The following is a 23,995-nucleotide window of genomic DNA, read 5'->3' as shown; positions in this document are numbered from 1 at the left end:
AAATAAGGTAGTTCAAAACTTATGATGCATTTGATTATACTTTTTAATTTTTGATTTTTATTTTTTAAAAAATATTTTTTATTTTTCAATTTTTATTATAAAATAAAAAAAAAATATGTTTAGTAATTATCATTTTCTTCTTATCAAATGGACAAAGTAAAAAAAATCAAAGAACCCCTCTCAATGGCACGAATATTTTTATTCAAAAAAATTCTCCTGATCCATCGCATCTAACTGTGCTCCACCGTCGATCAGCACCCTCACCACCTCGATTCACCCCTTGAATGCCATCCGATGAAGTACCGTCCACCCATTCTAGTCCCTCCCATCTATCGCTGGCTTCCGCACTAGACAGCTCTGCACGTCGGCGATGTCGCTGTCACGCACTGCCCGATGGAGTGCATCACTCAATCTGAGTACATCATAGAGCTCCATGTGGCCCAGTCGATGGCGAGGTTGAACAGCATTTTTCATCCATCTTTCATTCATGTGAGGTGAGCGTTGTAGGCGGACCGATCGATCAAAAATTCGGCAACATCCAGATATCCACCAGCAGCAATGCAGTGGAATGGGTTCCACTAGTGGGAGTCGGTCCGATTGGGATCACTTTCTTTGGAGACGATGCAGAGGCAGACGGCATCGAGGTTTCCCCCGCCATCGTGACATAGACGGACGTTCGCCGTCGGGTTCGACGATGCCAGTCCACGTCAGATCGGAGTTGGATCCGGTGAGGAAGGAGATGTGATCAGTGCGATCAGAGACGACGGCGGCGGCGTGGAAGGCAGAGAGCCAAAAAGAGGGGAAGATGGAGGGGGAGGGTGTCGGGGCGAGTCGGAGTAAGTCGGAAAGAAGCAAAAGTAAATTTTAAAAAATAAAAAAATAAATTTAATTTTTATATAAAATAAATATTTTTAATTTTTTAATTGTTAATTGTTAATTTTTTATTTTTAAAATTATTATCAAATATAATTTTTTATTTTTTAAAAATTAATTTTTTTTTTTTTTTTTTTTGGAGCTAACCAAACGCATCCTTAGCTAATGTAAGTTTGCCTTCGGAGGTTGCTAAAGTTGTTTAACAATTTTATAGTTATTTTACCAAAAAAACAATTTTATAGTTATCATTTTAATTGCACATCATGTCATGGCTTTGGGCTTAGCCTGACATCCTAGTCCATTTTCTCATCACGTGCAAACAACGTGACACCTACCCATTCCAATAACCGTTTTTCTATAGTAATCCAGCGGACGGCGAAATACTGACCGGTGCTCGCGCCTTTGCGGTTATTACTGTTCTCCCTCCATTTCTCGCATTCCCCCCTTTCCATCTCTCTCGCTCTCTCTCTCATGTCCTCCCTCTTTGGGTCTCGTCAGGCAGACGAGGATGGGGAGATACTCCGGGACCGGCCAATGGCGCCGCCGGTCACCCCCTGCCTTAGTCCTGAGGAATCGCCGCCCCCTCCTCTTGCACAGTCCGGCAATGCCGGGTGGTTCTCGGGGCTCATATCTGGCGCCAGGAAACTCCTCTCCTCTGTTCTCCTCTCTGATTCCAACACCACCACCTCCTCCTCCTCTTCGTATTCCTCAGAAAAAGACAATTGTCATAATCCCAGTGAGTAACATTTCGTCCTTTTCTTTCCTTTTCCTTCGTTTGTCTTAGGCCCTAGTTGCAACTTTTTTTTTTTGCTTTAATTATCTTGTTATTAGGTCGATTTATGTTAAAAAGCTGGCAACCGGTTATGTTGAGTGATTTGATAGAATGAATATTTAAATGAGATGTTTGGGTATTTTAATTTTTGGGGAACATTTTGATTGGAGAGGAAAGGTATAAACTTGGAATTAAACTTGAGTTTATCAAATGGAAATTTATTTTTGATTTACATGAAATCAATATCTGCATCGAAATTGGTGGCTAAGATATGTTATAGGTTTATCTATTTATAGCATAAATTTGTCACAATTAAGAACGGAATGCTAGGTAAAGACATCGAGCAGAATCCAAGTATAGTGGATGAAGCAAAGATAAAATTGTTTCTTTTGGTAAGGTGATATAGGATGCTTGGTTATATTGTAATTTCTGCATGTCAGAAACTTTTAGAACTATGATACTTATGATAATAGCAAGTCTGTCATGAGCTGGAATGTTGTACCATATTAAAAAAAAAAATTCCTAAATCAAGATGATGGTAGATACATATGAGGATCGGTTGCATGGATAAGAATGTTCACGTGAATCATGGTATTACCATATTGAAAAATTTAGACACGTTCAGTGTTGCTTGTACTTTATGAAAGGAGAAGGATAAGCCAGAAGTTAGATTTTCTAACTTCTCCTAAAAGATTTTTTTTTTTTTTGTTTATACTTTTCTTATTGTTGCGGCCAATCGCCTCGTCGCCCGATCGCCGGGAAGCGTGCACCTGCAAAAGGAAGTCCGCACTGACCGGAGGCGGCTCCGGCGGAGACCCTCCGACGGTCAAGTCAGAGAGGTGACTGGGCAACAGTGAAATGCAGACAGAGAGCTCTGAGAAAGAGAGAGGGAGAGAGAGAGAGGAGCGAGCCTGCGTATGTGGGAGAGACGGGCGGATCGATCCCTTGCACTGTTGCCTTCCCCGATATATATAGTGGAGCACGGTATGGCGCCATCATTAATGGCGCGGACAAGTGAGGAACTGTCAACTCACTGTAGGCTGTCAGAGCCGCCGTGAAAACGTCATGTCGCCGTGTAGCCGTCTAATCACCAGGGTTGACCCGGCTCTCGGTGGGACAATGCCCCTAGGTAACTGTGCCGCATGTCCGTGTCAGAGCTGACAACGTCTGGCGGCCGTACGGTGGTTGGTGGAGTCGGCCGACCCAAGGTCAGTGGCCAGCAGAGTGGCGTCGGACTCCTCCGTCGGTCGGCGAGCTTCATGTGGGTCGGCTACCGGACCTCTGGGTTTAGTCGGTCGGGAATGGACCGTGGAATGGCCGCAGTTAGCCGCTGATGGCGTCCGTCGGCCTGTCGCCCGACTTACGATCGGCCAGTCAGAGTCGTCCGTCGGGCCGTTGGTTAGTCGGTCGGACTGCCAGCCGGTCGGGTCCTCCGATAGTCGGTCGGTCGGTCGGGCCGCCAGCCGGTCGGGCCCTCCGATAGTCGGTCGGGCCCTCCGATAGGTATCCCCCAACAGTTGCCCCCCTCCACTCCTAAGTCGGGTGGAGAGCTGGCCGATGCCTTCATTCGGGTAGCAAGACCGGGCGACTGGGAGTGGATTTGTCGCATGTGCAGATCCGACCGTACCGCCGGCTGATCCGTTGTCTGACACCTCACGAATCCCAAGTGATCCGAACGTCTAGTCGATGCCAGAAGTCGCGCCGGCGTCCGGTGTCAGACGCCGCGTCTTGTCGTCGTCAGTCGTCACGTCGGTGTCAGAAGATCGGGTGCCGGACGATACGGCGTCAGTCGATCGGATATTCGGTGCCGATCGCGGGTGAGGCGTCCCATCGGGAACGCGGACCGGCGCGGGCGGCCGACTGCGGAGCCAACCCCCGCGCGCCGCGTGTCATGGTGGTTGGCCGGCGTCCGCTCCGGCATTTAATGAGGGCGGTGCGGGCGTCCCGGGACGAAGCGCGCCGAATCCTCAGCCAACCGGCGGGCGCCACGCGTCGCGCATCTGGAGGTCTTTGGTCGGCGCGGGAGCATCTCGGCCGTCGGTCGGCCCTATATATATAGGACCTCCCGGACCTTGACCCACATTTGCCACATTTCGCTGGGGAAACTCTGTCCGGGCGATTTTTTAGTCGTCGCGGGCAGAGTTCTTCTTCGCCTGCGGAGGGTCCATCCGGATCCGGTTCGTGGTCCTCCTTCCCCTTCTTCCTTTCTTCTCTTTCTCCGCTTTCGGTTCCTGCACAATGACCAGGAAACCGACTCAGGGAGCTCGGTCGGGGAACCCGACCGACGACACCCGATCGGCTCCGGAAGATGAGGCCTCCTCGCTTTCGGGGCCGAACGTCGATCAGCTTCGGGAGCACTATCGCATCCCGGGGCAGTTTCGGCTCTCTGCCCCAGGGGCCGGCGGTCGGGTCAACAACCCTCCGCCTGGCGACCTGGCGCTGTATGTTGAGGACCTTCGTGCGGGTCTTCGACTTCCGATTCCGGAGTTCGTCCGGAATCTGCTTGATTACTACGGACTCTGTCCGGCGCAACTGGCGCCGAACTCTGTCCGGTTAATCATTTCTTTCGCGCTGTTGTGTCAGCTCTTGCCGACCAACCCCCGCGTTTCCCTCTTCCGGGCCTTCTTTGTGCTCCGACCCCACCCTAAAGCCCGAGGGTGGTGGCTCTTCAACCCCCGGAAGGGTCTTGCCTTCATAACCGGTCTTCCATCGTCCATTCATGGATGGAAGAACCAGTTTTTCTTTGTTTCCTCTTCCTCCTCTTGGGGCTTTCCTTCTCGTTGGGGTACACCCCGAACCGAGGCCAACGAAAACAGTCGGGTGGATGCGGACGACCGGGAGGACTTCCACCGACTGAAGGACATGTCGGTACCGAAGCAGAGGGAGCTTGTTACCGAACAAGCTCTCTATGACGCCGGCTTGAGTCTGGTCCCCCGAATAGGTATCGCCCGATCCTCCGGCTTTTCTTTTTTATCCATCTTTTGGTCGGCTTTTGGTCCAGCCATTAACTCTTTTGTCGGTATTGCAGGGACTCCACCGAGGATGAGGCCGACTGATGCCGAGATTCGGCAGTTCGCCAAGAGGAAGAGGCCTGCATCGGGGGCCGGCCCTTCGCGTCCTGTAAAGAGGCCAACCCCGGCCCCGCCGATCGTCGAGTCGTCGGCAACCGACCGGTCGGAGCCGGTCATAGCTCTTGCGGCTCCGACGGTCCAAGTCGAAGAGGGGCCGACTGAAGAGGCGGCCGAAGGAGTATCGGTGTCTTCGCCTGTGCGGGTGGAGCCGGATGACGTTCGGGAAACCGAACATCGTCCGGCGGCGTCCGTCGGCGCAACCGGGGGCGCCGGATCAAACTCCAGCGTCCCGTCGCTGCCAGTCCCGTCGGTCGGGGCAGCTGATCGGGGGAAAGCCCCGATGGAGCCCGCGGAGGAGGATAGATCGGGGAGCCGGTCGATGCCTCCAAGCAACTACTACCCCGAGGGTTCGTCGGCGTTGGCCGACCACGATCTCGCGAGGAGGTTGTGCCAAGGAATCCTCCTCCCAACCGATGTGGGGTTGCTGCGAACTCGGCAGGTGTCCGAGATGTTGTCTCGGTTCTACCCGACGATGGTCGAGGTAAGCTTCGGGTCCTCTCTTCCTTAGAGATTTTCCTTGGGAATTTTTGCTTATCATGCAATTCTGACGAAGCTTTTTGATCGGCAGCTGATTTTCACAATGTCCGAACTTGAGGTCGGGTACCGAAGGTTCGGCAACGTTCGGGCAGCCTTCAAGGAGAGGTCGGCGGCGGCCGAAGCAGAGAGGGCGATGTTGGCCGAACAACTCCTGCAGTCGGCCGACCGGGAGGCCAAGTTAGTCGACGAGGTCTCCCGGCTTGGGTCCGAACTGCAGTCGGCCAAAAAGGAGGCCAGGCACAAAGGTCGGGCCGTACGCCGCCTTCGACGCGAACGGGATGGTGCAACCGCCGAACTCAAAGGGGAACGCGAGCAACTCCGGGCCAGCCTGGAGAAGCTCGCGGAAGCCGAAGAGGAGCTGTCCATCGCCCAGATTGACGCCGAAATGGCGAAGGCCGAGGCGGAGTCGGCGAGGGAGGAGCTCGCCCGAGCTGAGGACGAGGCAGTGTCGGCGAGAGAGTCGGCCGAACGGACGGTGGGGGACTTTCGGTCCTCCGACCGATACCGGGAGGAGATGCTCGAATCGGGCTTCGCCTCATACCGGGTCGGGTTCGAGGATGGTCGGGACGCCGTCCATGCCTTGTACCCGGAGGTGGACGTCAGCCGCGTCGTCCTGCCGTTCGCCGAGGAAGGAGCCGAAGAAGAAGGAACGGAAGAGATGGCCGACCAGCCGTCGGGAGGCGTCATCGTGGTGGAGGAAGCCGTCCCGGAGCAGGTGCCGACCGAAGTTCCTTTGTCGACCGAAGCCCATCCCTCGGCGGCCGACCAAGCGTCGCTTATGGCCGAGACGCCGATCATCCCCGATCCTCCGTCGGTCGAAGAGATCGATCAGGACGGGTGATCGGCCCTGCCGACCATCTTTATTTTTGTCTTTTTTGAAAATACATGTAATCGGGCTTCGTCCCGACTCTGTAATTTCCTTTTATCAACGAATGAAATTTTCTTCTTTTCCTTCTTGTTTGTAATGCCGACCATTGCTGCGATGTCGAACTTTAGTTGCTAACTTAAGTAAGCCACTAACTCACGTGAGTCGGTAGGACTCCGATAACTTTCATAGCCCTGAAAGCGGAATGGGTCCCGACTTTAGGTCGGCTTCGGGTAGTCGAAGTTGCCAGTCGGGTCCATCTGTTGAGTCGGAAGCCGACCGAACCTGCCAAGGTTCGGCAGCCGGACCTCCGTAGATGCACTTAGTCGATCATCGTCCGGCGCAGTGTCGGGGGCATGATAGTAAGTCGGGTCCCCATGCTCTTGCGTCGGGTTTCATGTCCTTTGACAGACGGTGGCAAGCCGAGTGTCGTTCAGCCGGCCGTAGGTCGGTCGGCGAGTAGTGGGTGCGACTAAGGTCGCGTCATGTGATAGACGGTGGTAAGCCGAATATCCCTCGACCGGCCGTAGCCTGGTCGGAAGTCGCAGCAATAGCCGCGTGGGCTTTTAGCCTTTCTTCGGTCGGGGCCCGATCGGCCAGTCGGCCGATGGATTCTGCCCGAAAATTCGACCGTAGAAGGAGTATGAACTCCCGTCATCGTAGATGCATCGGTCCGTGTAAGGGGCCGATGTGTCGTCGGTGCCAGGTCCGCGTCGATGCGTCGGGGCTGAGCGCCGATCAGTAGTCGAAGAGTTAGAACTCCGATTTTTCAAACTGAACTTGTATTCCGATGATTGAATTACAGAATTCACTGGTAATACAGCTTCAAGTTGTCGGCGTTCCAAGTCCGGGGAATGGGCTTCCCCTCAAGGGTCTCCAGCCGGTAGGCCCTCGGCCCGAAGGTGTCAGCAACCTTGTAAGGTCCTTCCCAGTTGGGAGTCAGCTTCCCTTGGTCCAAGGGCTTCGACACTTCTGCCTTCCTCAAGACTAGGTCGCCCGGCTTAAAGAGCTTTGGTCTGACCTTGGCGTTGTAATACCGGGCGACCCTCTGTCGGTATGAGGCCATTCGGATTTGAGCCTCATCTCGCAGTTCGGGGAGAAGGTCTAGGTCGGCCCTTCGGCTTTCGGAGTTGTCCGGCTCGCGGTACTGCTCGACCCTTGAAGATGGCAGGCCAATCTCGAGCGGGATCATAGCTTCTGTCCCGTAGGCCAAACTGAACGACGACTCTCCGGTCGGGACGCGGGGGGTCGTTCGGTAAGCCCACAGGACGGAGCCCAGCTCGTCGTCCCAGAGACCTTTGGCTTCGTTCAGTCGGGTCTTGAGTCCATGGAGCAGGGTTCGGTTCGTCACCTCAACCTCGCCATTGGATTGTGGGTGCCCAACTGAAGTTAGTCGGTGACAGATGTGGTACCTGGCGCAGAAGCCTTTGAAGTCTTGGTTGTCGAATTGCCGTCCGTTGTCGGTGATGATGGTGTGCGGCAATCCGAACCTGAAGATGATGGACTTTTGGACGAAGTCCTCCATCTTCCGCTCGGTGATCTGTGCCAAGGGCTCGGCCTCGACCCACTTCGTGAAGTAGTCGATGGCGACAACGATGAACTTCCTCTGGCCTGACGCCGGTGGGAAGGGGCCGAGAATATCGACTCCCCACTGAGCGAAGGGCCATGGAGCGACAATGGGAGTGATTTGGCTGGCCGGTTGGTGCTGAATATTGGCATACTTCTGGCATGGCTCGCACCTTCGGACCAACTCTGCCGCATCCTTCCTCATGGTCGGCCAGTAGTAGCCCTGTCGTAAGACCTTGAAGGCTAAGGACTTGCCCCCCAAGTGATTCCCACAAATTCCTTCGTGAACCTCTCGGAGGGCGTAGTCAGCGTCGGTCGGTCCCAAGCACCTGAGCAGAGGGAGGGAGAACGACCTCTTGTAGAGTCGGCCGTCCATGATCACATATTGCGACGCCGACCATCGGAGTCGCTTGGCCTCCGCGGGATCTTCGGGACTGGTCCCGTCGGACAGGTACCGGACGATCGGGTCCATCCAACTTGGTTCAGACGTTAGCTGCTGTTCTTCTTCGACCCGATCGATGCTCGGCTGTTGGAGGTTTTCGACAAACGTCCGACCCAAAGAATTATAGGCCGACGTTGCCAATCTGGAGAGAGCATCGGCACGGGCGTTCTCCGTCCTGGGGATGTGGGAGATCTCGAAATGCTCGAGGCGGGCCACGAGATCCTTTACCTTCTGAAGATACTTGATCATGGTCGGATCTCGCGCCTCGAAGTCGCCCTTGACCTGCCCCACGATCAGCTGAGAGTCGGAGAATGCCCGAAGGCTGTCGACGCCCAGTTCCTTCGCCATCCTCAAGCCCGCGAGGAGTGCCTCGTATTCGGCTTGATTGTTGGAGGCCTTGAAGTCGAACCGGAGGGCGTATTCGGTGACTACCCCATCCGAATTCGTGAGCAGGAGCCCGGCCCCGCTTCCCTGAGCGTTGGAGGCTCCGTCGATGTGAAGTACCCAGGTGGAGATCGGGTCTGGCTCAGAAACCGAATCTCGTCCCGGGCCTTCAGCTCCCGACCTTCGGTCGGTCGTCGGGCATTCAGCGATGAAGTCGGCCAAGACCTGAGCCTTCAAGGCAGGCCTCGGTCGGTACTGAATGTCGAACTCGCTAAGCTTCATCGCCCACTTAGCGAGTCGTCCGGATGTGTCGGGTCGGCGCAGTACGGCCCTCAGGGGCTGGTTGGTGAGTACCACGATGGCGTGGGCCTGGAAGTATGGTCGGAGCCGTTGCGCGGAGACGGTCAGGGCGAAAACCATCTTTTCCGTCTCCGAGTATCTGGCTTCGGCGCCGTGGAGCACTTTGCTGGTGTAGTAGATGGGCTGATGGGTTCGGCACTCGTTTTCCCGAACGAGCACCGAACTGATCGCCTCAGAAGATGTGGCCAAGTAGAGATACAAGGTCTCCCCGACCTGCGGCTTTACGAGCAGCGGCGGGGAAGCCAGGTACCTTTTCAGGTCCTCAAAGGCCTGTTCGCACTCATCCGACCAAGAGAAACCGTTCGCCTGGCGCAAGGTCTTGAAGAACGGGAGGCACCTTTCAGCTGATCGGGAAATGAATCGGCTAAGAGCGACGATTCTTCCATTCAGCTGCTGGACCTCCTTCTTGGTGTTCGGATGACGCATGTCGAGGATCGCCTTAATCTTCTCAGGGTTGGCCTCGATCCCTCTCTGAGAAACGAGGAATCCGAGGAACTTCCCCGAGGTCACCCCGAAGGCGCATTTGGTCGGGTTGAGCTTCATTCGGTGTCGTCGAAGGGTGCGGAAGGTCTCCTCGAGATCCTGAACATGGTCCGAGATCTGCGTGCTCTTTACCAGCATGTCGTCCACGTACACCTCCATGTTACGCCCGATCTGGTCTTTGAAGACTTTATTGACGAGTCGCTGGTAGGTGGCGCCGGCATTCTTCAATCCAAAGGGCATCACCCGATAACAGTAGAGGCCCTTGGGGGTCACGAACGCGGTGTGCTCCTCGTCTTCAGGCGCCATCCGGATCTGATTGTCCCGGCGAAGGCGTCCATGAAGCTGAGCAGTCGAAATCCGGACGTCGCATCCACCAGCTGGTCGATCTTCGGGAGTGGAAAGCTATCCTTCGGGCATGCTCGGTTGAGGTCGGTATAGTCGATGCAGATCCTCCATTTCCCGTTGGCTTTCTTGACCATGACGACATTGGCGAGCCAATCGGGATACGTGGATTCCCGAATGAAGCCTGCTTCGAGCAGCTTGTCCACTTCTTCATCAATGGCCTTCTGCCTTTCTGGGGCGAAGGACCTTTTCTTCTGCCTCACCGGCTTCATTGTCGGGTCGATGTTGAGTCGGTGAGTAATTGTTTCTGGAGGGATGCCCGACATATCTGCTGCCGACCATGCGAATATGTCGGCGTTGACCGTCAGCAGCTCCGCCAGTCGGTGGCGTTCGGTGTCGGGCAATTGAGACCCGATCCAAACTTTTCTGTCGGGATTGTCTCCTATCGGGATCGCCTCGAGCTGCTCGGCCGGCGAACCCCGCTCTTCCTCCTCCCGTTGATCCAGCTTGTCGATTGTCAGGGGATCCTTTGTCTCGTCGCTTTGGACGGAGATTTGGAAGCATCGTCGGGCGAGCTGTTGATCTCCGCGCATCTCCCCGACTCCGTTTTTGGTCGGAAATCGAACAAGGAGATGGTACGTCGAGACGATCGCCCTGAGGGCGTTCAATCCGGGTCGCCCGAGTATGGCGTTGTAGGCCGAAGGAACTTGGACGACCGCGAAAATGAGGGAGACCGCTCTTTGCCGTGGTTCGGTACCGACCGTCACGGGCAGGGTGATTTCTCCTTCTGTCGTGACGGTGTCTCCGGCAAAGCCGATCAAGGGCGTGGAGACCCTACTAAGTCGATCAGTCGGTAGTCGCATTCGGGAGAAGGTCGAGTAAAACAAAACATTTGTCGAACTTCCATTATCAACAAAAATTCGTTTTACATCATAATTGGCTATTGTCGCCGACACAACAACAGCGTCGTCGTGGGGAGTCTGGATGCCCCGAACGTCGTCTTCTGAGAAGGTAATCACGTCGTCCGGGCGCGGCTTTTTCGTTGGCTCCCCCCCTGTAGACGTCCCCGATCCCAGCCGCTTGGAGATCATGTTGATGACTCCAGCCGTCGGCTGGTTAGTCGGCGCCTCTTCAGTCGGCTGGGGGCGTCGATCGGCAGTCGGTCGGGTCGGCGGACCCTTTCGAAATTTGCCGAGATACCCCCGGCGGATGAGATTTTTGATCTCATCCTTCAACTGGATGCATCGCTCGGTGTCGTGGCCGTGGCTCCGATGGAACCGGCAGTACTTCCGATGGTCGAGGCCCTTTGCCTTCAGAGGCGGAGGCCGTCGCAGGTATTCTTCCCCCTCGATCTCCATCAAGATCTGCGCACGGGGAGCGGAGAGAGGAGTGTAGGAGTCATACCTGGGACGCACCGGCCTCGGAGTCTGTCGGCGAGGTGATTTTTGGATCTGTCGGGGTGGAGAAAGCCGACTATTGGCCGGGGGCCTGCTTGGTTCGGCGGGCTCCCAACCCTTTCTTCGCTTCTCCTTCGGACCCCTGGGCTCGATCAAGCGTCGGTCGGACGCTCCTTCGTCCGCGCGCATATACTTGTTTACGCGCTCCAGCAGCTCGGCGTATGTTCGGGGGAGGGTCTTGTCCAGAGAATAAGTAAATCGGGACGACCTCAGGCCCCGCTTCATGGCTGAAACCGCCATGTCTTCGTTGAGGTCCCGGACCTCGAGCGTGGCCGCGTTGAATCGCGCCACGAAGTGTCGGAGCGTCTCGTTTTCCCCCTGCTTGAGGGAGAAAAGGCTATCCGACGTTCGCGGCGGCTTTCGGCTGGTGCTGAAATGGGCCACGAACGAGTGCTCGAGCTGCGCGAAGGAATGGATACTGCCCGATCGGAGACCGGAGTACCAAGCCCTGGCAGCCTTGCGAAGTGTGGCGGGGAAGCCGATGCAAAAAAGAGCGTCGGTTGCCCCTTGAATCGTCATGAGAGCTTTATAGCTCTCGAGGTGGTCGACTGGGTCGGTGGAGCCGTCGTATGGCTCCACGTTCGGCATTTTGAACCGACTGGGAATCGGCTCATCAAGGACCAGTCGAGAGAGAGGCTGGGCGGTCTGGAAGTCGACGTCGTTCGAAGACTTCTGGCCGTCCATCTGCAGTTGGGCGAGCCGGCGGTCGATCTCCTCGAACCGTCGCTCGTAGTCGTCCGCTCGTCGATGCTGGGAGACCCCAGGGGTGGAGCCTCCGGAGGATTCTGAAAGAGAGGCCGACGGTGTGCGCGGCCGCTTTTCCTTCCTCGCCCGTTCCAACGGGGAAGGAGAGGGCCGCTGAGACCGTCGGTCGTCGCGCCGTGGTCGCCCCTCCTCCTCTCCGTGGGAGCGCTGTTGAGAGCGCTCGCATGGAGGCGACAGGGGTCGGCGCGGCCGTCGGCGGCTGCTCCTGGAAGGCATAGGTCGGGCCGCCGGTTGTTGCTGGAGGCTTTTGACTGCGTCGGTCAGTACGGTCATCTGCCGTACGATGGCCGCAATCTGGGCCTCCGTGGTCACTGCAGGGCGCGGAGAGCTAGGCTCCGCCGTCGGTGGGGGCGGGGAGGCTTCTTCCCGGCGGGAAGAGCGCCTGGCCGACCCAGTGACCCTCGATCATTGAGCTCTTGTCTTTGTCATGCTGTGCCCCTACCTGGCGCGCCAATCTGTTGCGGCCAATCGCCTCGTCGCCCGATCGCCGGGAAGCGTGCACCTGCAAAAGGAAGTCCGCACTGACCGGAGGCGGCTCCGGCGGGGACCCTCCGACGGTCAAGTCAGAGAGGTGACTGGGCAACAGTGAAATGCAGACAGAGAGCTCTGAGAAAGAGAGAGGGAGAGAGAAAGAGGAGCGAGCCTGCGTATGTGGGAGAGACGGGCGGATCGATCCCTTGCACTGTTGCCTTCTCCGGTATATATAGTGGAGCACGGTATGGCGCCATCATTAATGGCGCGGACAAGTGAGGAACTGTCAACTCACTGTAGGCTGTCAGAGCCGCCGTGAAAACGTCATGTCGCCGTGTAGCCGTCTAATCACCAGGGTTGACCCGGCTCTCGGCGGGACAATGCCCCTAGGTAACTGTGCCGCATGTCCGTGTCAGAGCTGACAACGTCTGGCGGCCGTACGGTGGTTGGTGGAGTCGGCCGACCCAAGGTCGGTGGCCAGCAGAGTGGCGTCGGACTCCTCCGTCGGTCGGCGAGCTTCATGTGGGTCGGCTACCGGACCTCTGGGTTTAGTCGGTCGGGAATGGACCGTGGAATGGCCGCAGTTAGCCGCTGATGGCATCCGTCGGCCTGTCGCCCGACTTACGATCGGCCAGTCAGAGTCGTCCGTCGGGCCGTTGGTTAGTCGGTCGGGCTGCCAGCCGGTCGGGTCCTCCGATAGTCGGTCGGTCGGTCGGGCCGCCAGCCGGTCGGGCCCTCCGATAGTCGGTCGGTCGGTCGGTGGGTATCCCCCAACACTTATTATAGAAGCATTTTTCATATACTGTCACCTTTCTTGAAAAATGCTTTTTTTGCTTGAAAAGTTGCGAAGGACTTTTTAAAGCAATATTAAACTTGCCCTTAGGGTTGGACCGCTAGAAGTAGGTGGTAGAGAATTTAAAAGGAAGAAGTGTACATATTAATTCAAGATAAAGGGATGCCTTGTTCAGTTGACAATCTAAATTTTATCTAGAAGAGGCATCACAAAGTTGCATTGCAAAGGGAAAAAAGTTTCAGAAAGCACTTCCTCTCTCTACTCCTCCTTTAGCATCCTCTCTCCACTTTCTATATCATAAAAATGGAAATTATAACTTGAGAAGGTATGTCTATGCTGATGCTTCTGTTTTGCTTTAAAATAGAATCAAAAACACTTGTAGGTTGGGGATTCTTTAATTCGGGAGGAAGAGAATTTTAAACCCCTCGAGTTCCACTGAATAATCAATACTTATCAGATTATATCTCCGCCAAATAAACTAGTTTTAAAGTTGTTGATGTATTATTCATTCGTTGGTTGGTGCATGTTGAGATGCTAGACCATTTGCTTCTTTATTGCAACTTTGTCATTTTGGTTGTATAGACTAAATAAAGCTAAATAGGCTGCCCCCTTTATTTGTACAAGATCAGCAAGAATTGAACACACTAACTCCTTGTTGAAGATTCGGAAGATTCAAAGTGGGTATATCTCATACAGTTTGCTTGGCTGTAAGGAAAAAGGATTTTGTGGTTTCTCTGGAATTTAAGGCGAACAATGACAGGGTTTGAACAATTGTCAGACATATGATTCGTTTTGTTCCAGCAGTGCGACTGCTTTGTTGTGAAAGATGTCCTTTTTATAGATTACTTGCGCATCTGTGTGCATGTGCCTTTGATATTGCCATCCTTTTCCATTTTTTCCTGGATTTTTTACCTAGACTTTTTTGCAAGGAATTGAGAAACCAAAATAGTGTACATGCTCTTAGGATTACCAAAGATCTCCTTCATGATATTTAAAAGTTGGTTCCACTCTTAGTTGTTTTTCCCACATTTATAGCCATAAGTGCAGTTTCATTTCCTTTTTTTGAGGAAACAGTTTTATTATGTTAAATCATTGTTATTTTACTTTCCGCTGTAGTTTGTAGCATGTTGACAAGAATGAAAGAATACCGTGATTGGTTGTTTGGCCTGTCTTGCTGGTCTGTATCAAATACCGCTGGCTGTTATTGTTTATATTACCAATGGGCACATTGATAGCCCCACTATCATTTTGTCCACACAAACTTTTGTTTTAATAGCTGCAGATCAAGTTGTTACATTTGAAATGCATTGCCTCTTTTCTGTCGGGTTATAATTTTTATCAAATTACGCATCCATGAAGTGTTTCCTTATGTTTATCTGTATTTTTGCAAGATAAGGTGGAATTTGTTGCACCTAGTTCCATCTCAAGTTAGTTACACTCTTTTATGTGAATGGAAGTTTATGGGTATTTTATGTGCTAATGAACAGCTCATGACTTATTCTCTGATTTGCTTGTGCAGACGAGGATGAAGATATTGCTGTGTCTTCTAGGGAACACAATGCATTAAACCAGGTATGTTCAAGATTTTCTTCTTCTTTTTTTTTTTTCCCCCTTTCAGTGTTGAAGAGTTAGCACTGGTCATTTGTTTGCTATTTTTCTCCTTATCTTGTCAAGCACTAAGAATTACTGGTTTGACAAATGATTAAAGGAACTTTGTTTTATATATCATCAGAGTGAAAAGAATTCGAAGTTAGTGAATGACTATCTCGAAGGATCATTAGCAATTGTTTCAGAAATTGAAACCAAACTTGCTATAGAACAGTTGCTAATGCAAGAGACGTTTTCAAGGTATTTATAAATTGGATCACTCCATTAGTTCTTTTTCTTCTGGATATTTCTAATAATTATTTTTATTTAACATACTAGTTTCTCCTTGTTAGTCTATATACCTACAATGCTTATGAAGTTTTATGTTTCTTCTCTTCTATATTTGACCATCTTCTTGAAATTTAATTGGGTAGGAAAAAATCTGGCATGCTTCTGATTCTTATGCTCTTTGCTTGTGAGGTGCAGTAACATCCTTTCTAACATGCAAACTGATGGATATCCATTATAGTCAGTACATGGCTGAAGGATGATTTAACATTTACAATTGACACTTTGTTTCAAGGCTTACAGAAACCAAGTTCTAACATGTAGAACATGTATCTTCTGTGGAGTCGGCTTTACGAAACCTGTATGTGGAAGTCCCTTCAAGAGCCAAATCCTTTGGAATAAAACATCTCCCTCTCTCTCTCTCTCTCTCTCTCTCCCCCCCCCCCCCCTCCCCCCGCCCCCCCCAAAATCGAATTATGGGTATACTATTACAAAGGATTAGCTGAAGCTCCAAAAGGAAGTAAAATTCCCATACTTCATAGCCTAAATGAATGTTAAGTTTCAAGGCTAATATCTTGTGTTCCAGTTTTCCAAATTGGCATCTCTAGTATAGAACTTAGAAACTTCTCCCTCGCAAGACAGCTCATAGTTGCACATTCCTTCCTCTATGATAAGTTCCAATTACCTGCTTTCATATTTAAATATTCTTCTACTCTCTGCACTTAGTATCTGCAGATGAATCAATTGGCTCGCAATGTACATTTGCAGATGATCTAGGCTTGTGGAAAAGCACATTGTGTCACTTTATTGGAGTTCCCAATGTCAAATAGTAGAAAAATGTCTATAGAATATATGCTTATTCGTAGTGAGGCCCCTCCATGCCCAAAATTATTAATTGAAAATTCTTCTAGAATTTGAAATTGTAAAACTTTCTGAAGTGGGTTGCTTGCCAAAATTTTTCTCAGAAAAAAAAAATTATGCTGGAGACGCCATCATCTCTTTGATCACCTGCTATAGACATTTCATTCTTTTGTTGATTCACAAGTTTCCATCATTTTGAAGTTGTTGACATAACTACATAGTTATAGCTCACCACTTCACCTTTTTCTGCATATCTCTGGAGTTTGTTAGAGGTTATGTTGCATAATTTTGCTGTCTGGTATATATGGAAGCTGGAAGTACAATATAGACAGAAGAACTGGTGTCTGCATTTGAAAACTGCACTCTTTGAGCTATGTTATGTGGTACATTTAGATAGTTAACATACATTAGGGCTTGTTTTGTTAATAGCTTACATTATGTTTCATGTGATGGAGTTTTGAGTGTGCTTCTTCCTATTTTCTTCCAGGGAAGAGTGCAATAAACTAACGAAGATAATTCAATCACGAGTTGTAGACTTTCAATCTATAGAATTTGGTCAGGATGGAGTGCAAAGGGAACTTCTTGGAAAAGCAGCCAACAATGCTATTGATCTTCCAGGATCTTGGCAGCTGTCTTCTCCAGGATCTTCTGACCATCAAGCATTTCCACCAGGTTTCCGTGACAGAGCCGTTATGGAGGCAAAGAAATGGCTAGAGTCAAAAAGGTTGTCACCATACTCCAGTCATGCTTGTGACTGCGGGCCTTCCTCTCTAAATACCAGTATGCTGCAGTCAGTGAGTGTTGCTTCCTTCTTTCAATATTCTGTACCTTCATCATGACTCACATCTGACTCAGAAGAATTATTAATGTGATCTTGTTCTGGACCATGTTATTGCAGTGCAAATGCTTTTATTGTTTACAAAAGCTTAATTCCATTCATTTTATGGATGTTTCTAACGTATTAAGTTTTCGACAAAATTTTACGAATAAAATGTTACTTTTATGATTGTGTGGTGAAATTGTTGTCTAATTATTAGGATTTTCAATTGACCAGATTATGAAATTCACTGTGATTGTCCCTTTCTCCAAAAATCAGTTTTGCTATTTGAAAAATTATTATGTCGCAGACTACTATGCAATTCAGGTTTGATCATGGTCAACTATGAGCAGATCACATATGTGGTTTTATAGCCTACATTAGATACTTTTTCTTCTCATGCTTGACGATTCCTTTGATGACAAAAAAATTGAGGTGCTCTCTTCCTCAACGGGTAGTTCGTACACATTATAGAAGATTACTGTTATTTTGAGTTATGCTGGAATGTGGAAAGTAGAAGACAGATATGATTGCTGGTACATATGCAGAATACAATACTTTTGTTGTTCGCATATAATATTTTATCCTTGGATATGACAGAGAACAATTTCTAATATGTCACAGTTGTTCTGAGATGCAGTTATCATTTTTCTGGGGAATGTGTTGAGATGGTCTTTAAGTTTAAAATGATTAATGAAATAACAACAATTATTCAAGCATATTTGACCTATATGTATATTCACTTTTAGTTGTGTACTTGTTTCTTTTTGCATCGGTCAAGTTGTCTTCAATCTTGTATCCACTATTTCCAGAGTTTCTTAGGGAAGGCATATTTTCTTCGTCAAATTTAGTAGTCCTAATTAGATATGTGATAGTGCAGAAATAATCATTTTTATGATGCAAAAAATGATGTTTATCCTATCGAACACATTGAAAATTACATCAGAAATATCCCTTCAGGTTCTGATTGCTGTAGTCCTGGTTTCAAAGTACTCTGTTGTTTAGTCAAGTTGCAGTTATAAGTTACTAGCTTCTTGATACATAGATTCGAAGCTTGCTGTTTTATCCAACATTTATTATGTACTTCGTCCTGTGCAGGATTTTGAACGTGGAAAGAGTTCACCTCTTGATATGGCTAAAACTTACATGCAGTCCTTGTCCTCGTGCCAATTTCCATCCCAAAACAATATGGAGTATATGTCAACACCACCTCGCATGATGCATCCACGCAAGGATGAAACAACATATGCAAACTTTGATTACTCTTTGCCCTTATCTAAGGTACTTTCTGTGGCCTGCTATGATTAAATCATTAACAAAAGGAGAAAAAATGGGAGAATATTTATAATGCCCTAAACAATCTACTGGCCCAACAACCTATTCAAGGCGGCCCAAAAAAGTTTAAGCCCAGTTGTTGGTACTAGCCCACCTAAGTCATTATATATCCCACTTAAATCCCTACACAACCAATATGAGACTATCACAATCTCCCCTTCTCGTCAGGCCCATTTGATCCCAATATCCCCTCCCAGTACACATTCAGGTCTGAACCATGCAGCCCAAAAATACTTAAGCCCGGTTGTTGGTAGTAGCCCACCTAAGTCATTATATACCCCACTTAAATTCCTACACAATTGCTCCTGTTCAATAAATGATATTGGAAACCTTATATCACATTGTTCACGATTAGATTCAAACCCACCATTTGGACACCTGTTCTCATTGGGTCTGTGTTTTACATGCCATATCTTTTTAGTTGGTCTGTGAGTCTAATAAAACTAGACTTGCCAATTATCACCCTTCCATCCTTGAATAAATATGGCCTGATAGTTAGGCGCTGCCAATTCTTTCCCTCCCAGAAAGAGAGAGAGAGAGAGAAGGAAAACCTGATAATTTAAGAAGTTGGGTCTCGTGGATGGTATTCAGAAATGATCTGAAGTCCGCTTAGCTCAATGCATCCATATCTTCTTCTTCTTCACTTTTTTTCCTCTTTTGAAGGAAATGATGGAACCCCCGCCACACGTTTCATGAGTTGCATGGTAGGATCTAGGAACCATAGAAAAACTTGACAAAGGAGAAGAACAGTGGGAGAGGGAAGGAAGATAGGAGAAAAACAAAAATAGAGCCCCCAGCAGTGATCAGGCCAAGTAAGAAGGCCATTCACATCTGAAACAGTCTGGTCAGAATATACAGAGCCGCAGCAACAAAACAGAGAAGTTCTGAACTGCAGTTACCAAAACTAGATCCACCAGCTCCTCCACGAGCACACTGCCGTAAACTCTGAGGAACCAGGGCCTTCTTCTTGTTTTCCTCTGGTGCTGTCTCTTCCCATTCACTGGAAATGAAATAATCCTTTCAAAGAACAACCATAGCTGAACTCTTTTTACCAGTAAAAACAACTATTCCTTTTCCTCCACACCGTCCAGCAGAGACAAGCAGCAGTACATTGCTATCTTCTTGTCTGAGATGAATACAACTCCATCTTTTAGATCTGAAATTAAATCAAGTTGGCTCTAGGTTATGAGACCCTGAAATTTGATCCAATAATTCTTGGTCATTAACAAAGACAAGTAAAGAACAGTCTTTGGTTTTGGCACTCTTATTATGTATGATGTGCCCATACAAAGTTGACACATGACACATCGTTGCGGCCTTCTCCTTTGCAATAAGACTCATGGATCATATTTCTGAATATCCAGGAAGTTCAGAGTGGCTATTTTTAGCTAAAAGGAATGTGAAAATCTGTTGCAAAATAATTTGTAGGGCAGCTCATTTTAGTTTATGTACTTGTAAATTAAAAAAAAAAAAAAGGAAAAATCAATTGAGTGGCCTTCAATTGGTGAGAAGCTATGAAATAAGTGTAATGGTTGAGTCTTGGAAATCTGTGGGATCATCTTGTTTGTGCCTTTTAACATGGTTGTTATGGAATCATTTATGACTGACTATTATGGACTGTCTTACTTTTGAAAAGGTTTCATTAGTTTAAGCTGAAAACTAGCTGTTACAAATTATATTTAAACTTCATCCCTTTTGACTTTCGTTGCAAGTCTACAGTTACTACCTGTTAAGATTTCAGGGTTAACCTGTTTTGATCCGTATCAAATTTAATGGGTAGAGGCTTGGATGATGATGGTGATTTTTTTGGGGGTCAACATTTGTATACAGGTTCTGAAAAGGAATTATCGTACCTTTATTCCTGGGAATAGTCATGATGAATCTCGAAGAGTCAGACTGAAGCCAACAAAAAATGTATTAAACATTTCTAAGTTCAAAAAAGTTGATCTTTCTGCTGGATGTTTAGAACATGAAGCTCGCAAAGTCTCCTTTGCAGCTGATAAAGTATCTCTAGATGCATCTGCAAATTTGTCTCCAGAGTTGTGTGTTGAAGATAGTTCGCTTGGAGGCCTTGGATTGTCCAATGAGAGGTCCTTTGAAGCAATACATCCACTTCGAACAGGCAATATCGCTCCTAAAAACATCATTTCAGATGCTGAAGCTGCGGCTGATGCAGTAGCATCAACACATGACACTTGGAGACTAACTCCCTTGCCTTCAGAACCTACTCATTTAAGAGCAGGAGGTGATATGAAGTCATGTGATCCTGCCATTCCCATTTTAGATGGAAATAAGGTATGTGAGTACGCTGCACCGATGCAGTGGGATTGTAATGTTTTTCACAATTTGTTTTCTTTGATAATTCTTACTCTATTTCTTTCTGCTACTTTTCATATCTTGAGTTCGTTGTCCAATATATAAAAATATATAGAACTTCTTATAATTTATATAGAATTTATTTATTTATTATGTCTGAAGGATGTGGAAGAGCCCTCAAAGGCTGAGGAGCAGCCTGAGAATATTTTTGTTCCCCATGACTCTCATATTCCTGTTTCTACAGTAATGAAGCATGATGGTATGTTCTCATTCTGGACAATGAGTACAGTTTTTAAGCAGATGACATCCACTTCTACAAATGATTCTTTATCTGCGTTGCATCAATTAATGCAGGGCCCTTCTTACATTCAGGAGACCATTTCCAAAATGTCTCAAATGCTGGACAGACAATAATTCCAAAGGAAGAGATTGAGTCTGCAATGAGGTATGTTATCTTGTATTTTTGAGCCCATGAAGAATTGTGCCAGCTTTCTCTTGCACTTTCTTAACATAATTTTGCAAAAATAAAGCATGCTTCACTGGCTGCAGGTTACATTTATATCCTAATGCTTATCTTTTGTTTATAATGTTATGTTGCTTATATTTCGAGGACATGTTTGTTTTCATTATCACTGTTGGATCTCATAGAGTATCGTCTCATGCTCTGACCATGAGTCATTTAATCCACTAAAAAAAAAAAGATCATGAGTTATGTAAGTTCAGATGGCTTCGCATGAAAAATTCAATCACAATGAAGATGGGAAAAGCCTGTTGCTCATGATAAAAGGTAAACGCCTTATCAATTAATAAATAACTTCCATTATTCACAGATGAGCTAAAAATTGATACATATTTCAATCAATTTCTAGAAACTGTTTGCTCTTGTAGCTAAAGTAACAGTCCCTTTATTATGATCACACTACAGAAACCATCTCAAGTTAATATCATATGAAGTCACGGCAACATATTACAAAAAAAAATATTATTTCTAATTCGAGTAACGGAAAAGGATATAATTGGTTAAACCTCCTTGAAAACTGTTTTCCTCATGAGGCTAATAAATTCAGGCAGCTCAAAATGCCCATCAACTGTTTTAACTGTTTAAATAATCAATATCTTTAAATTTTTAATGATGTGATATATAAACTTAATTGGGTGGACATATGAAAAAATCTTGGTCTTATACAGGTCATCAGCTGGATTAGACGTGGAACTGTATGTTGATAGGAAGGGGTATGTCAAGGTGACCAACTCCAGCAATGGAGAGCCAGCTGAAGGTTTGTCCGAGAGAAGCCTTAATGCGCCTTCGGGCAAGGCTGCTGCCGCTCGTCGAACCAAAGGCACGAGAGACAGATCACGTAATGCTACGATGGTGGAGTCCATCGAGCAGATGCTGGGTGAATATTATCCAAGCACCAGCCGTGGCCGGGGGAGAAAAGCAGCGGCGAGACCAAGGAGAGGAAGGGGGAAGACGACGTGATCTATATCACATTTTTTTTTTTTTTAAATTTTTTTTTTGCAGCGCTGTTGTTTAATAATTGTTTGTTTGAATGATTCTGACATTTAGCTTCTGTACCATTGCAGCATGTATTTATTAGTAGATGAGAGGAAAACCACGGAGAAAATGCATGATAGCATAATGTAAAGTATTGTTTTTTATTATATTACATCATAAATCGAAATTCGATTTGTTGGTTGATTCTGATATTACTGCGCATTATATGATTCTAGAATCGGCGAAAGGTGAGAGTTTTGACATGGATCTGGTCAGCCTCTTGGAGGGGCTCGAGCTATTCTGTATATGGGTCGTTTCACGAGCCAAGTCACCGTCCGCGTGGTGGACAGACATTCGCAGCATTCCATTGCCTCCAAGCTGTTTGATTCTATACCAGTGGAGGGTTACTGTCTCGATATTCGTGCATACGCTAGCTTGTCCATGCCTGTTCTCCTGGGCGGTTAAGTATGACAGAGCCACTGCCTTTTTTTAAAACAGATTAACGAGATGGAGTCTGTAAAGCAATAGCAATAGAGGAAATGGAAACAGAATTTTGTGATGATTGAATAATTCCGAGCTGGATGATCTTGCGAACTCTTTTGATTGCCAATTTCAGGGGTAGACTCATGCTGCTTTATGCTGGGATGTACGTGATGAATGAAATGCAAGAATTTTTCTCGACAAGTGTCCATCACAGGACGGCATTCTGAATGCATCGAGGATTTTTTTTACTTTTTTTGGTGAACCGAGACTTCGTCGAAGAAGAAGAGTAAGTTGTCCCGGATATTTTCCCCAGTGTCGCATCATATAATATTTTTGGGCTATATATACGTATACACCTGATTTAGGGTGCATTTGGAGACATTTGCTTCCTACTTTTTAGTCCTCGGATCAGGATGTATGGCTTTACGATGTAGATGAGCGGCTGTCCGCTAACAGTGCATAAGATCTCCACTAAGTGCTCCTTTCATCGCTCAAAAATCTCCAAAAGTCTCACATGGTAGGCAGAAATAGGGCGATGAAGGAAAAGACGGCTCCATTTTTTTCCGGAGAACAAGGAGAGACTTACCTGTACTAGAGGCTCATTCTTTCAGGGATGCGCCTTTGAAGAATCAACTGCAAAGGCCGTTCCATACCTACTCCCCAGCAGTGGAAGTCGAGATATTTTGGAGAACCCCAGCATTCCCCCCCGGCCCCCACCTTCGTTGTATTGATATCCATCGAGTCTATAACGAGTGGCCGACGTGTTCTCTCATGTTATGCATGCACCTTTCTGTGGGCCTCACTACAGACAAGTGCTACTTGCACGACTCTTTCACTGATCGACTGCTTTACGCCACACGCGAACTCCACGAGATATGCACGATATTTGGCTCCATTTGATCCATGAATATATTCGACTAAAATTTTTTTATTCAATTTCATTTAATAATTTTTATTATGAAAAATAATTCAGACGTTATGTTACTATCTTTTATATATATATATATATATATATATATATATATATTTTAAAAAATATTTTATCTTTCTCCTCCTTCTCCACTTCTCTTCGCCGATCCCCGCCACCTCCCGCCCGCCTCCTCACCTCCCGCCCGCAGCCCCCCTCTCCGGTGATCTCCCCCCCAAATTCTCTTCGACACCCCCCCCACCGACACTCATGCCCCCACCCCCCCGGATGCTCGTGCCGCCTTCCTTCCCATGACCGCACTATCTCCTTGCTTTTTTTGGTCCGTCGCTGCAGGCTCCTGCCCTTTCGTGCTCGTGCCCTCCTCCTCGAGCGCTGTCTCTTCCCCTCCCATGAGCGCACTGACTTCTACTCATGCCCCCTCACCCTTTCTCCTTTCTTTTTCTCCACCACATGCCGTTGCCCCTCCTCTCACGAGCACATTGCCTCCTGCTTGTGCCGCCTCCCTACCTTCTCTCTTTTCTTCTTCTCTGCCACAGCCCCCTTCCTTCCACTCTCTTCTTTCTTCTTCTCTGCTACACTCCCCTCTCTTCTTTTCTCCATCTTTGGTGAGGACCCGGATGCCCCACTCCTTCTCCTCTATCCTC

General features: G+C 48.3%; 1 protein-coding gene across 1 annotated transcript; it reads left to right on the top strand.

The window, feature by feature from the left end:
- The first annotated feature begins 1,266 nt into the window (after positions 1–1,266).
- LOC105050381 (uncharacterized) lies at positions 1,267–23,102 on the top strand. Its single transcript, XM_029266175.2, has 11 exons — positions 1,267–1,609; positions 14,761–14,813; positions 14,974–15,089; positions 16,465–16,771; positions 17,893–18,075; positions 19,960–20,424; positions 20,608–20,704; positions 20,800–20,890; positions 21,634–21,921; positions 22,030–22,086; positions 22,177–23,102. The coding sequence occupies exons 1-11, from the start codon at positions 1,345–1,347 to the stop codon at positions 22,190–22,192; spliced, it is 1,938 nt and encodes a 645-aa protein (XP_029122008.1). The 5' UTR covers positions 1,267–1,344; the 3' UTR covers positions 22,193–23,102.
- Positions 23,103–23,995: the final 893 nt, after the last annotated feature.

Source organism: Elaeis guineensis, chromosome 8 (assembly GCF_000442705.2).
Source record: "Elaeis guineensis isolate ETL-2024a chromosome 8, EG11, whole genome shotgun sequence".
Classification (NCBI taxonomy): Eukaryota; Viridiplantae; Streptophyta; class Magnoliopsida; order Arecales; family Arecaceae; genus Elaeis; species Elaeis guineensis.
Note: the sequence above shows the minus strand (reverse complement) of the source record. Positions and strands in the feature narration are given on the sequence as shown.